The sequence below is a fragment of the Puma concolor genome, chromosome E2 (genome assembly GCF_028749965.1).
Source record: "Puma concolor isolate L17-30 chromosome E2, mPumCon1.1.hap2, whole genome shotgun sequence".
Taxonomy (NCBI): Eukaryota; Metazoa; Chordata; class Mammalia; order Carnivora; family Felidae; genus Puma; species Puma concolor.
Genome location: NC_141681.1, coordinates 29119915 through 29134074, shown reverse-complemented (window position 1 = coordinate 29134074; position 14160 = coordinate 29119915). Strand labels below are relative to the sequence as shown.

The window sequence follows — 14160 nt, the reverse complement described above, 5'->3', positions numbered from 1 at the left end:
CAGAGCGGCCTGGCAGGCAGCCGTGACACCCGCCACACGCGGAGCCAGAAAGACACCCACACTCAGGACTCTGCGCACAGTAGATGACCGTTGTCGGGACTCTGGCCAAGCGTGTGGCCGAAGGACAAGCTGGAGGACACGGACGCTCGGCCCCCGGGAGGCAAAAGCTAGGCCCTGCTGGCCAGTCCTTGGTCCTCAGACTTCCTCTGGGGTCAGCCTGCGCGTCCCCGCCCACCACCCCCCCCTCCCTTCCCCCGGCCTGGGGCAGAAGTTGGGACTGTCCGGACAGGTGTCTGGAGGTGGCTCCTAGAGGCTGGCCAGGAGCCGGGGGACTGGAGGCTGCCCACCTGCCAGCGGGCCTCCCTGTCCACTACACCCCAGCACCCCGAGGGTTACATCCTGGCCTCCTACCTCAGGCCCGTGGCTCCAGCGGCCTTGGGCCTCAGCCTGCCGCCATTTCTTCACTGTCACCACCGTCACCACTGCCTGCAGGGCCTTAACTTGCCAAACCAAGGCCAAAACCATGAGCAGATTCTGAGAGACCCTCCAAGCTGGGCAGGTATGAAGCGCCTCCCTCCAAGCGAAATCATCAGCTAAGAGTTGAAAGCACCAGGTTGTCAGGGCGCCGCTGGGTGACTTTGCTGTGAATGCCCTCCCTGCCCACCCTCGCCTTCCATCTCCAGTCCCTGGGCACTGTGGCAGGCACCGTGGCCTAGGCCGGACTGCGTAGGGGCCTCCGGATGGGCTGGCCTTGACCTCCTGGCCCCGGGACTGGTTGAACCAATATTTCCATTTTTCTCTCTTTCTCTCCTGTGTTCCGCTGGGTTTTTATCTTCCTTTCTGTTTTAATCTGTTTTGCTGGGTTTCTTCTTGGGGTTCTTCTGGCCGCTCTACTGAGAAACCAGCCCCAACAACGAGCTCCCCCAGAGCCGCCCCTGGCCCAGCCACGGCCCAGCCAACCAACCCGATCCCCCAACCGCACCAAGACCACAGCAAGATCACCCCCTAGACGCTGTCCCCCTGGTGGCTGCTTCCAACTCTGGATTAATTCGAGGATCTCTCAGTCCTCGGTTAATGTTTCCCAACGGAATGCGTGCACCCTCCCACCCCCGCGGGTGAAACCGAATGGGATCCCAGTAGAGAAGTCTGCATGGCCCCTGGTTCCGTGTAGACGTGTTGGATGGCAGTGCTGTCCCTGCGTGCATGGTGCATGTCCTGTCCGCAAGCCGGAGCCCCTGCGGGGCCTTCTCTGCCCCCTCCAGGGCAGACCTCCTCTGGGGGTGGGGGGGCAGCATTCTCCATCCTGCCCGCCCTGCTCTGCCCCAGCCTGTCTGCGTGTGGAATGAAGTAGGGACCGTGTCCCGTTTGTCCTGTGGGTCCCCCTGTCTCTGTCCCTCGGTGGTACGTTCAGCCACGCTGGTGGGCCTTTCCTTTGCTTGTTCCTCTGTGTCGGTGGCCGCGGTGAGTCAGGGCCCCGGGCACCGCCAGCCCTCACTTGCCTCTCCGCTCTGTTGCAGAACCGCATGCACGAGTCCCTGAAGCTTTTCGACAGCATCTGTAACAACAAATGGTTCACAGACACGTCCATCATCTTGTTTCTTAACAAGAAGGACATATTTGAAGAGAAGATCAAGAAGTCCCCGCTAACCATCTGCTTCCCTGAATACACAGGTAGAGCCCCCTGCCCCGCAGGGACAGCAGGGACAATACAGCGGGCTTCTGGCCACGCTAATGCCGGAGGGGGCGGCGCCTCCCGCCCCCGCCGAGTCCATTCCACCTCTCCTGTGCTCTGAGGATGCCCCAGACCCTGGGAGGAAGAACCCAGCCCAAAACAGAAGACAGGCCTCCAGGCCCCCGGAATGTGCCGTAGTGAGGCGGGCCGGGCAGCCCGCCGGGGCCTCCTGGTCGGAGGAAGCAGGGCTACAGTCCTGGCTCTGCCGCCTCTTGGAGCCGCAGCTTCGTCACCTGTAAACACAGGTTATCAGTGAGGCGACAACAGCAGGATGATGAGGGGGTTGAAAGCCGGGGCTTCCAGTCAGGCAGCCCGAGGCTCACGCCTGGCTCCAACACTCATAGCAGGTTAGGTAACTTCTGGGAGCTCGCACGTCTGTGAGACGGGGATAATCGCTGTGATTATGCAGCCCTCCCTCAGGACTTGCCGTGCGGACAAAGTGAGCTAATGAGCATGGGGAGCTTAGCATGGCAGCTGGCATATAGTAAGCGCTCACTAAACATTCGCTATTACTGTCACAGTCGTGATGATAACTAATGAGCGCCATAAGAGCACCTCCCACAGGGGCAGTTAGAAGACGGGAATGATCCGTTGGCTATGATGGAGGTCTGCAAGCAGCAGAGACCCTGGCCTCCTGGCAGAGGGGCTGAGGACGTCAGAGCCACCTCTGCTAATGTTGCCGTGGTTCACCTAACTGGGATGTACGAGCAGCCAGGGAAAGCAGCCTGACCAGGGCCCCAGCAGAGGCGGCTAGAACGGCCCAAGTGCCCACTGGCGCTTCCAGATGGCCAGGGCCTGAGCAGACGGGTGAGTGGGTGGAGAAGTGGGCATTCCCAGCCTGACCACCCCCGGGCCTGGAAAGCACAGGGCGAGGGCAGAGTCCCAACAAGGCAGGCCTGTCAGGCGAGCCCCCAGGCTAAGCCCCCACCTCCCTGAGAGTAGATGTGGGGGTCATGATGGAGCCAGGCTAGCAGCACCGTCCCCCCCTTCCTCGAGGCCAGGCCCCCAGTGGCATGCACCCAAAGATGGACAAGACCCTCATGCCCACCAGTCAGGCTTCTCTTAGCCCTGAGTTGGTCTGTGGATCCTGCCCTAGGTGACCTGGGCTGTGGCCTGTGGTATAGCGGAAGCAGGCAGGATGGGTCCGTCCCCAAGGCTGGTTGGGGGCTGAGGACGTCTGAGTGCCTATGTGTCAGTCCCAAGGACGCTCTCCCTCACCTCCAGCCCAGATCACAAAAGGAGCTGTGCTCTGGTAGACCCTCAAGGCCAGGCCCGTGTGCTCATGAGCCTGAGGGGCTGGGACCCCCTTCCAGGTCTGCCACTCCCAGGCTTCCCGTCCATACAGCAGCCACCCTAGCCTAGCACTGTGGCTCCAAGATCCAGCCCCACTGCCCGGCTGCCCTTAGTCGGCCGTGGCAGCCCTACTCCGCCTGGGCCCAGACTCCTGCAGCCTGTGGGGGCCTCAGTGCAAAGCGGGGAGTCCTGTTCCACTTCTCCCCAGACAGCAGGTGCTTCTCCCGGGCTCACCTGGGAAGAGCAGTGTGGCAATCCCCAGGAAGGTGGCAGAGCCAGGCACTTGTGAATCCCAGGTGGTGACTGTGACAAAGGGGAGGGGTGAGAAGAAGGAGGGAGGAGGCCCAGGTGGCTCACCTCCGGCAGTGGCCAAAGGAGGTGACGGTGACATGGGGAGGACCTGTCTGCAGGCTGTGCATCAGCCAGGGGCCCACCTTCTCTGAGCAGGACCCATGGTAAGAAAGAACATTTGCATCAGGAGTCAGTGGGGACAGATTTAAAAGGAAAACAGAAGTGTCACGAAACATGACTCACCCTTAATAGGAACGAGGCACGGTGAGATCTGTTCTTTTTGCTTCATTTCAAACTGGACGTGGACCACCGACTTGCTTGCGTGTCCCCCTGTTGACTTAGCTGAGCCGTCAGGCTGCCCTCCCCCAATCAGGTTTTGCCCTCAGGGTTGTCAGCGGGAGGTCCTGGCCCTGGGTCTGATGGACACCCTGGTGGCGGCCTCGACTCACCAGCTCCGCACCTGGTCTCTCCTGCAGGCCCCAGTGCCTTCACAGAGGCCGTGGCTTACATCCAGGCCCAGTACGAGAGCAAGAACAAGTCAGCCCACAAGGAGATCTACACCCACGTCACCTGTGCCACTGACACCAACAACATCCAGTTTGTCTTTGACGCCGTGACGGACGTCATCATCGCCAAAAACCTCCGGGGCTGTGGCCTCTACTGAGCCCCAGCCTCACCGACTAGCTGCCCGCCTCCCTGCCTGGACTGCCACCCCACCCCACCCCTAGGACCAGAGCTCCGTCGCCTCTCAGACCGCTGTCTGCACTTGACAAAGAAGCGCCAGCCACTGGCACTGAGGAAGGAGGAGGAAACACCCTCCGCCAGCCGCCCCTCCCCCGGACATCAGAAGGCGTGGTAACACAGGGCCTGGGCCGGGGTGCCGAGTGCCCGCACCACTGGCCTCCGCTTTATCTCTGAGAGTTCTGTCCTGGGGAGAGGGGTGTGGGGGCCAAGGCCACCATTTGGCCCAGAATGGGCATGCACTACACTTGGTGACTCATACTCAAAGTCCCAGGGTCTCCTCCTGTGTGGGGGTGGCTCTGGGGCAGGGTGCTGGCCGGGGTGGGGGCCGCGGGAGCCACTGCTCAGCCTCTCCTGGGGTCTTTTCTGGTCAAGTGCGGCTGCGTCACCAAAAGCCAGGGTGGGACCAGCCCAACCACGTGTGGGTCCCATGGCTCAGGCCACGGCGAGTGTCTCCCTCCTCCTTGTGCCTGGATCTCGGCCCTCTGGCACGAGCCCCTTCTTCTCTGGACCATCATCCCTCCTTGCACACTTTGGAGGTTCCCATTGCCTTCTGGGGAACCCCCATCCCTGACTCCTCGTAGGTCTGGAAATGCTTCTGAGACTGACTTATTGCAAAGGCACGTGGTTGATGGTCAGAGGGGTCGAGTCCCGCGCCTGGAAGGAAGTCTAGGAGGAGGTGGGAGGCGGCAGGGGAGGGGAGGCTGAGGGGAAGTAGCTCTGGGGTCGACCGGGATGGGGCCTCACCCCCAGTGCTTGCGGGCTCAAGGATGACCCGTTCACTTTCTCCCATCACCTGGGTCTCTGGCAACTGCTCCAGAATGTGAGTAGTCAGTCGTGCTCTCCCTTCTCAGATTCACAGTGAATCCGGCTCAAACCAGCAAGGCCAGGCGGGGGGCGGCCCTGGGGGGGGGGGCGGCCCTCAGGCACCGTGTTCTGAGGTTGAGGAGGCCCCGGGGAGGTGTTGATGTGGCCCCTGCAGCCAATAGCGCAGCTTCCTTCTGTCTTGGTGAAGAAAACAGAGTTTGTCCAGAGCTGTGGGTGTCCTGCCAGCCCTCAGGGGCAGAGGAGGAAAGACAGATGGGGCCACCATCCTGAGGGGCCCAGACTGGCTCAGACACATACCCACCTCCCCCACCCCCCGCCCCACTTCTCTGGAGAGAGAGTCCTAGAACACCCTGGAGGGGCTTTGCTGCAGAGATTCCTGAGCAGAAAGGGGTGGGGTGACTTCTTTTGGTGACCCAGGCCCTGGCTGGCCTCGGGCAATCAACATACCTCTCCCTTACACCCAGGAGCCTCCCGCGGGCTCACGCCAACACCCTAGGCAGGCCCTGTGTGCTTGTTTGGCAGTCGGTCCTAGGAGTCAGATGTGCCCATGGTAGGGGAGAGGGCTGCCCCTTAAGAGGCCTCTGACCCCTTCCTCAAGCCGTGTGTGCTCTCGGCCTCACTCTGGGCTCTGTTCCTGGACTCCCACTACAGCCCCTGGGCTGCCCCAGAGCCAGGAAGAGCCCTGTGCCAACAGCTCTGGGCTTCTTGGTTCCGGTAGGCACAGAGCTCTGGGTGGTGCGCAGGAAACCCAGGGCATCCTCCCTAGTGCCAAATGCCTGCAGGGATGCGTGCCACGGGGAAGCCACACCCCTCGTCCGGCACACTTACTGCTGCCCCCGTCCTTGTGGGAAGTCACCGGGCAGCCAGGCTGCAGGGACCAACCCCCCCACCAGCCCAAGCCCACTTCAGCTTTGCTTGCCTTGTTGCGTGCTGGACTTTGCACCAGGTGCTGGGTTGTGGCAGAGGACAGGCCCCTAGAACCAATAGTCTCCGTGTCCTACCGTGAGCAGCCAAGGCCAGTGAGGCCATTTTGTCCAACAGTGAAGACGTAGCAGGTCTTTCCCGGCATCACCCCACCCTGGAAGTGATCTGCTGCGCCCCGAACTCTGCCCCGTGACCCCATACTCAAAAGCAGCCACCAAGAGGAGGCATGCTTGGACAACCCCACCTCTAAGGCCATTGCCCTGGAGGTGGAAGTCACTGGCCCTCTGGGCCCAGGGTTCTCCATTGGCCAGCTGCCCCCACCCTCCCCTGTGGCACCAGGAGGCTGGAGGGGCAGGTTGCCTGGGGCCTTCCTGTCCTGTGCCCCGGGCTGCCCTGCTGCTGCCCGCAGTGCTCTCGCCGTCCCACCCTAGCCTGCCGTGGAGTCCTCGGCTGTCTAACGGAAGCCCACACGGAGAGGCCATCCGGGACAAAGTTCCCTCCTTGTCCACTGCGTCTCCCATCCACGTCGTTACTGGTGGCTCCAGCATGGGGAGGGATGACTGAGGGTGACAGATGAGTTCTGGCTCCGTCGTGGGTATGGATGTAAGGGGACGATGTTGTGAGTGAAAGACCAGGCATTGGGGGGCGGGGTGGTGTCTCTCATCCATGGTGGCTTCGTGCGTGTCCCCAAAGGACCATGCCTTAAACTCTATGAATGGCTCTAATTTAGCAGGCTGAGGGGAAACGGGATTTCTAGGAGGGACGCCTTTGCCAAACCCATGAAAAGCGTGCCTGCCATTTAGATGCCTGTGGGCAAGTTCCATGCCCTGCACCGATTGCCCTCACAAAAGCCCAGTCTGGGCCTTCCCGCTGAGAACTGTGGTTCCCCAGGGCTCTCCAGCCTCCCTGGAGGGAGCCGGGCCTGAGGCCCAGGTCGGGGCTCAGTTGAGCCTGTGGCCTCTGGCCTGAGGAGGGCGTGGGCTCCACCCTCCCCGCCCCCCCTCCCCTGACCAGAGGAGAAAGCACAGCTCTGCGTCTCTCGCCGTCAGCTCTGACAGTCTGGGTTCCACGGCCATCTTCCATGGAGGCCTTAGATGCCATGTGCCCTGGCCCTTCCTCTCCCGTCCGTCCCCAGCCGAGCCTGAGGGCCCACAGCCGTGTGCGCCGACTACCCAGGTGCGGTGGCTGAGCCCAAGCAGAGCCGCCTCTCCCCCAGCCCGGCTCCCCACCCCGCTGTGGGAACCAGGACACCCAGGCCCTCCGTGACTGCGCTGGGCATCAGTGAGTCTCCCCCAGGGCGGGCAGCAGCGGCGGGGGACCTCCCCACGCGGAACCCCAGCAGGGCAGCCCGGGACCCCCCCAACCAGGCCTTCCCTCCCGCCAGCATGAGCCCCGCAAGGCAGGGCCCCCACTGAGAGCGAGGGCATGTACAGTCATCCCCCAGGGGTTGATTCTGCAAGTTTTTCCTGCCCCCTGCCTCCCTTCTTGCCGCCCCCCCACCCCCAACCTGGCCTCACTCACTCCTGCTCATCTCCTGCCTCCTCCCCACCCGCCCCTACCCAGGCAGGGGTGAGTCCGGGTGCTGCTGTCCCTCTGCGTACAGCGGTCCCCCCTCCCATCCCTGCCAGCGCTGCCCACCCCGTATTAACTGTAATTTTGTAAGAAGAGTGACTTGTTGGTTTAATAAATCTCTAGTTATTGTAATAATTTATTGGCTACCGTAATGTATTTATTAGTCACCTGCCGTTAATAAAAAGTGCCAGCTTTTTCTAGTGCAAGTGTGGTGTGTTGTGTCAGGGCCCAAGGAGCTTCCCCCAGGTGCACCCACATGACACATGTCCTCGTGCCCTGCACAGGCCCGATCCCAGGGCCAGGACTGTGGGCTGCCCGGCACAGGGGGCACTCTTGACTGGAGGCCAGAAGGTTTCCGGGCAACCGGCCTGACCCCGCCGACCTCTTGGGATTGTTGTGAGCCCACCTTCCCGTCCCAGTGTGCTTGGTGCCGGCCACACCGCTGCCCTGGGGGACGCGGCAGCCAGGCGGACAGAGCTTTCCTGTGGCTGCTGGTGGCTGGTGGGGGGAGACGGGAAGGTGACCGCGGACAGGAGTGGGTGGCTGTTGCCTGGCTGTGATCTCTGGCTTCTTTCCCTTTCCCCCAGCGGTGCTGTCTCCACTTTGCGTGTACTGCAGCATCTGTTTTCTCCAGGGAAGCTGGGGAGGACAGGCAGGGCTCCTGGCTCGGTGCGGGGTTCCGGTCAGCGTGCAGAGGGATGGCAGTCGGGCGTGTGCGTGGGGAGGGGGGCTCAGTGCCGGCGCCTCCCCTCCCCACTGCTCTCCCTGAGTCTCCTGGATCAGCCCTCTTCCAAGGCTCACCGCGAGACCCTCCCCGCAAAACCGGGTCCGACTGTGCGCGGCGCCTCTCCAGACCACAGACCTTTTCAGTGCGTGTGCCCTGTCCCCTCAACTAGACTGTGAGCTCGCAGAGAGCAGGACTCGAGCTGGCTGTTCCTACCGCCCCGTAGCAGCCCAGCAGAGGCAAATCCGGTTGGTGCTGCTGGGCAGAGCAGGTGTATACGCACACACTCTGCAGCCCTGGGCAGAGGCTGCGGAAGGGCTGAGCCTCAGGCTCGTGGAGCTGTGGGGCCCAAGCGGCTGGCCTGCACTTCTCCTGCGAACCTAAGCTCGGGGGCCCATGTGCTAAACGGACGCAGTCCCTCTTCGGTTCAGTTCACCCTGGGAATCCCTTCTGGTCCTGGGAGTCCTCCAGCATACGTCCCCATCACATCCTCCGGTGTCTGAAGACCAAAACAATGCTCGGGACGGTCTGTTGTGCAATGGGCCTGGGGACTGGCCTCTGGCTGCGGGCTTGTGGCTCTTGGTTGAGCAGCTGTGGGACCAGGCAGCTGTGTGTGGTAGGAGGCATTTTCCTATTGAGTCCTTGGGTCGTGGAGCGTCCCTACTCTGCCCTCAGAGGTGACACATCAGGCCTGAGTGTTCCCAGCCCTCAGCAGGGAGCTTCCGTTCACGCGACCTCCACCCGTCCTCCTCTGAACAGACCCCGTGGCGCCAGCACCCCTGAGTGCAACGGTGCACGTGACAGGCCAACTTTGGGGGGGCTGAGAATGGAATGTGCTGGTTGGGGCCAGGAGGCTAACAAGGTCATAGCTGTTTACTGGTCCAGCAAAGAGAAGGACATGGCCGTTCACTGCAGCTCCCAGAGTGGGGAGTACAACCATGCCAGTCGGCTGCAGGCTCCCGAGGGGCAGCGGAGAACTTGTTCCAGCGACTGGCCTTAGCTGTCGGCACAGGGTCTGGGGCTGAGACTCTCACAGGCCATCGGTGTAATAACGCGGTCATGGGAGAGCGGCTGGAGGCGCACAGAGCTGGTCGTGGCCCTCTTCCTGTCTATTCCTCTAAAGGCCGTAGACTGCTCATACTGGCCGGACGAACCATTGCGTTTCGTAAGCTCTGGATCTGGCCCAGAGCCGGGTACACGTCTCTGCTCTTCCCGGCCCCAGCTCTGTCACGTCTCAATGTCCCCTCATGCTTGATGAGGCTAAATAACATGAGGCAGGTGATGTGCTGGGCTGGGTTCTGGCAGAGTGGGGCCCGGGGAGCAGCAGTGGCCACTCCGCCGTCTTCCTCACCGCCTTCTGCTCTGATAGAGGAAGGCGGCCATGGCGAATGAGCCAGAAGCTCACTCAGCTCTTACTGCTTGCGAGGCCCCAGGGATGGGTTCCTCACCCACGGAATAATGCCCAGTGATGCCCACACCACCTCTCCGCAATGACCTGTTTCAGTCTTACGACAGAGGGACAGTGTAGCCTGGAGTTACCCATGGAGCTGAGTGTGGGATGGATAAGTTTCCAGGGCTGGGACAAGGTCCGAGGGGAAAATGAGTGACTGTCCCTTTCCTTGGGAAGGTACGTTTCACGGAGGAACCACCTTCCCGCGCAGAAATGGCTTTGCTCACAGAGAGACGTGCTCCCCTGCATTCCCAAGAAACATGACCCAAGTCTGTGTGCCCGGTCCTGCGCAGCACAAGTCAGTGCTTGCCCGGGGCAAAAGGCTATTCCCCCTCAGGTTCTGCTTTATTTGGAGTGCCCACGGTGGTCACTCGCTTGCTAAATGGACTTCTGTGTGCAAGGCAGCCCTTTGTGTCTGCATTGCTTCAAACTGCTTGCAGGGTCAGACATGGCTGAGTTTGCCCTGGCCAGAGGAAGTGTGGTCCCCCAGAAGCCTCCCAGGAAGCAGCCCGGGCAGGAGCATCTCCCCAGAGAGGTGGCCCCCGAGGATGCTGGCAGGAGCCTGGCATGACCTCCCCTCCATCCACAGGAGGGGTGGAGAGTCACCGTCTCCACCCACAGATTGGGCCCCAGAGGAAACACCTGGACGGGAAGTGCCGAAGCCCTGCTCTCGGGCCCCAGTCCAGCACCGCCTCCCCCGACCAACACACTCCCACCCACGCAGGCAGACCCTTCCGTGGCGGGGGACCGTGCGATGGGGAGAGTCCATGTCGCCCTGTCCTCAGCCCCACCCGGGGAGCCACGGCTGCTCCCAGCCCGGTCTCTGCCATTAGCCCCGAAATGATGGTGTCGGGTGCCCTAAAGGCCGAACTGAGCAGCCCTGTGCTGTGACGGGTCACAGGACTGCTGTCGCCTTTGGAGGAGCCGTGGGGGCACAGGAGCCCCACCTGAGCTGCTGGGCAGCCCTGTTCTTCTCTCTCAAACCTAACTCTCTTCTTCTCTTTCCCTGTCTCCATGTCTGTCCCTCCCACTGTCTGTCTGGCTCTCTTTCCCCCCGCTGGGGCTACAGAACCGCATGCACGAGTCTCTCATGCTCTTCGACTCCATCTGTAACAACAAGTTCTTCATCGATACCTCCATCATTCTCTTCCTCAACAAGAAAGATCTCTTTGGTGAGAAGATCAAGAAGTCACCTTTGACCATCTGCTTTCCTGAATACACAGGTGGGTGTCGGGGAGGTCCCGCCTCCACCAGGGACCTGGGCTCTTCTAGAGCCACGAACCAGAGCCCGGCTGCCCCGTGGGCTTGGGGACAGGCTGCCTGGCCAGCCCCCGCCGGCCCTGGCACGCGGGCACCTCTGCCCCAGTCGGGCAGGGGTGTAGAGAAACCCAGCAGGGTGGGGGCCTGTTTGGCTCTTCCCGGGACACAGCTCTGGGCGTGGTGGGAAATGGACCCACCTGACCCATTTGTGTTGCCATCAAGTGACTCGAGAGCGACTTGACAGGAATCAGGAGGCAGGACAGGACCACAGGCTTCCCCTTACGTCTTGTGCTCACCCTCTAGGAAAGCTCTCCTGCCTTCCCCAGTCTCACCGGTGGCCTCCCCTTGCCCCTGCGCTGGGAGGCTACTGGGCCACACAGCACCTTGCCATGAATTAGAGAGGGTGAACTCGTGGTCTGGGAGGGGGCCCGGGCTGCTTTTCAGCCCCTACCTGCTTGGGTGCACTGTGCCCGGCCAGGTCCTTCCACCCCTCGCCCACCACACCCGTCCCCCTCTCCGTCCCCTCCCCCATAGCTGCCGTCCCCCTCTTCCTACGCCCCTGGCCCTTTCCCCAAATCAAAGCACTCCGGCTCTCTGCAAGCCGCCTCCATCCCTGCCTGCCTTCTTCCGCCTTCTCTGGGGAACGCACCTTCCCTCTCTTCAGGATCCCAGGAGGAGGCATCACAGATCCCCATGAAGAAGCTCTTTCTGAAGGGGTGGGGAGGTGTCCGGCTGTCTCTCGCCGAGCTCTGGGCCTCTGCTAAAGGCCGGATCGGTGCTGATGGCATACCATCCCTCCGGGGACTGGGAAGCTTCCAGGGGCCCCTGGGGTGGCGACAGAGGAGGATGTGTCACAAGTTGGCTCAGCCAGGAACGCACGAACTGATGGCCCTGGAGAGAGATAAGGGCATTGACTCGGCTCCCAGGGCTATCCGGGTCCCCGAACCCAGCCAGATTCCAGAAGAGATGAATGCCAGCCCCTCCATCCATCTCTACTGTGAGGAAGAGTCAGCTCACTCTTGCGTGGGGAGGAGGGCCCATCGGCTTGTTCGGAGCACAGCCCGTCTCCTCACTGATACCCCACACCGCTTGGGAACCTGCAGGGGCCCAGCCCAGGGTGCCTGGGGAAGGAAGGGGTGAGGGCCCCGTCTGACAGACATCTGCAGCGCAGTCCCCTGTAGGCGGGGTGCAGGCTGAGTCCCCAGCAGCTCCTGGGGCCAGACCGCCCGCAGCTGTGGGCAGGTTGACCACCGGTGCCCCGCCTTTCATCTGGGCACCACAGCGGGTAACAAGAACGCCTGGCGCCGAGGGCGGCCATGCGGATAGATGGAGCGGAGCTGGGCGCCAAGCCCACTTGCCACTGTCAGTAGTGTCACTCAGAGGATGAAAACCAAGAGAGGGAGAACCGGTCGCGGAGGCTAGAGGGAGTCTGGGGGGCGGGCATGGGACGAACCGGAAGGGCCCGGGCCCAGGGGGGCCCTGCCTGTGGCCAGTCTGGCCAGTCTCTCGCAGCCTCAGCTTAAGGTCCGTCGGGACCGATTCGGGTCTTTAGAAAGTTGTGGTGACCGGAGAGGGGCTCAGTAGCCACAAGCCCCAGCAGGCCTTCTCAGGCCAGTGCCGCCACCTCAGGAGGCAGGCACAACCCTGAGACCCTCCCTCGTCCCCAGGGGCCCGCCCTGTGGGACCCCAACCTGGGACATGGTCCGAAGAGTGGTCAGTCTTGGTGCTGCGGAGCACGGGGCTCTCGGTGCCCCCAGAGAAAGTCAGCCTCTGGAATCCAGAAACATCTGAGTTTTCCAGGGCCTCCAGAGAATCCAGTTTGAGTTCACACACCACCACGATGGATGACAAATGGTCACTGATGCAGCGGTGCCATGAACTGCCAAGGCCTGTGGGACAAGCCGGAAGGGGGGGGAGGATGGTGGGGGCCGCGTGTCCGAGGCAGGCTCGAAGGGACGGCCGGACTGTGCGAGGTGCCATCTCAGCAGATGCTACGAAGCCACAGCTGGGCATCCCCACCATCTGGACGGGGCCCCTTGGGGGTTCTCACCTCCATCGGTGCTGATGGGGTCCACCCTGGTGCTGTGTTCACTAACTTGATGTCTTTGCTACAGCCGCGCCTTTTGCCTTTGGTGCCCTGCCAATAGTGGGGTTGAAGAGCGGTCTCTGCCCTGACCCCCACATCCCAGACATCCCCAGCCCCTTACCTCTCACCCCTCCTATTTGCTAATCTGGCCACAGGACTCCCAAGCCCCGGTCCGCCCCTGCAGTGCACACCCCCCAGCTGGAGAATGGGGCAGGGCAGACCAAGGTGGGAGGGGAGGGTCTCATCCCACACCCTCAAAATAAGATCAGATCATTTCCGTGCTGGCCAGATCCTGGCTGCACTGATGAAAGGGGGGCATCTTCCTTAAACGGGTTTTAGGCAGTTCGGTGTTGGTCCACGTTTCGTGATAATTCAAAGTTGTCTACAGGGTGGAGCCACAAAGGTTTGGGTTGTAGCTGGATGGACAACTGTCCTTACGTTACCCACAGAAATCCCTGCCGGGCCCCAGCCAGGATCAAGGGGATGGCCAAGGGACTGTGGAGGGCAGTGAGGCCCAGGTACGCACCGCAAGCCCCCTTAAACTTCCCACCCGGGATACCACTGTTCCCACATCCCAGCCCCGCCAGGACGCCTCTCGGGAGAGAAAGCCCTGGAGAAAGGAGGCATGGCCAGGACCCCGGGAGCCCTGGGTCACCACCCTTCAGGTCACCCTTCTGTCAGACTTCACTGTCTTGTTTGTCAGAAGTAGCGGGACTGGTTTAGATCACGGGTGAGTGTTGTGACCGTCAGCCCCAGGGCCCCAGCCTCGGTGTGCTCATCCAGAAAGCCAAAGAGGTGACCTGTGGCCCTCGCCTCCACAGGGCTCCTGGGTACATCCAGTAAACGGCCTTAATAAGGCAAGAGCCAGGCGAACGCTAAGCTGACGTGGTCTTTAATGTAAAACGCGGCCACGCCTTGGGGTAAGGACCCCGTCTCGTCCTGCTTCCTGGACAACCCGTGACCCACTTCTCTGCCTGTGATCCCAGCCTGCACCACCGCGGCACTCACCGGGGCCCCTGCCCTGTTCTGTCTTGTTGCAGGCCCCAACACCTATGAGGACGCGGCTGCCTACATCCAAGCACAATTTGAAAGCAAAAACCGCTCACCCAACAAAGAAATTTATTGTCACATGACTTGTGCCACAGACACGAATAATATCCAGGTGGTATTCGACGCTGTCACCGACATCATCATTGCCAACAACCTCCGGGGCTGCGGCTTGTACTGACCTCTTGTCCTGTATAGCAACCTATTTGGTA

The 14160-nt window shown here is 61.7% G+C and overlaps 1 protein-coding gene and 1 long non-coding RNA gene across 3 annotated transcripts in view; one reads left to right on the top strand and one right to left on the bottom strand.

The window, feature by feature from the left end:
* The window catches only part of GNAO1 (G protein subunit alpha o1), a 171062-nt gene that overhangs the window by 154563 nt on the left and 2339 nt on the right, over positions 1-14160 (top strand). Inside the window, exons 7-8 of one of the 2 annotated variants that reach the window (XM_086689401.1) lie at positions 10625-10778; positions 13942-14157. In XM_086689401.1, coding sequence (XP_086545527.1) covers positions 10625-10778; positions 13942-14129 — 342 coding nt within the window. In that variant the 3' untranslated portion in view covers positions 14130-14157. Of the gene's footprint in view, positions 1-1517; positions 1672-3792; positions 7588-10624; positions 10779-13941; positions 14158-14160 lie in introns of those variants that run through there. The other variant, XM_086689402.1, reaches the window with a different exon arrangement.
* Positions 11349-13955, bottom strand: LOC147573448 (uncharacterized). Its single transcript, XR_015244788.1, has 3 exons — positions 12866-13955; positions 12507-12704; positions 11349-11706 (listed from the first exon to the last, which is right to left on the bottom strand). It is a non-coding gene; the product is annotated as an uncharacterized LOC147573448 (long non-coding RNA).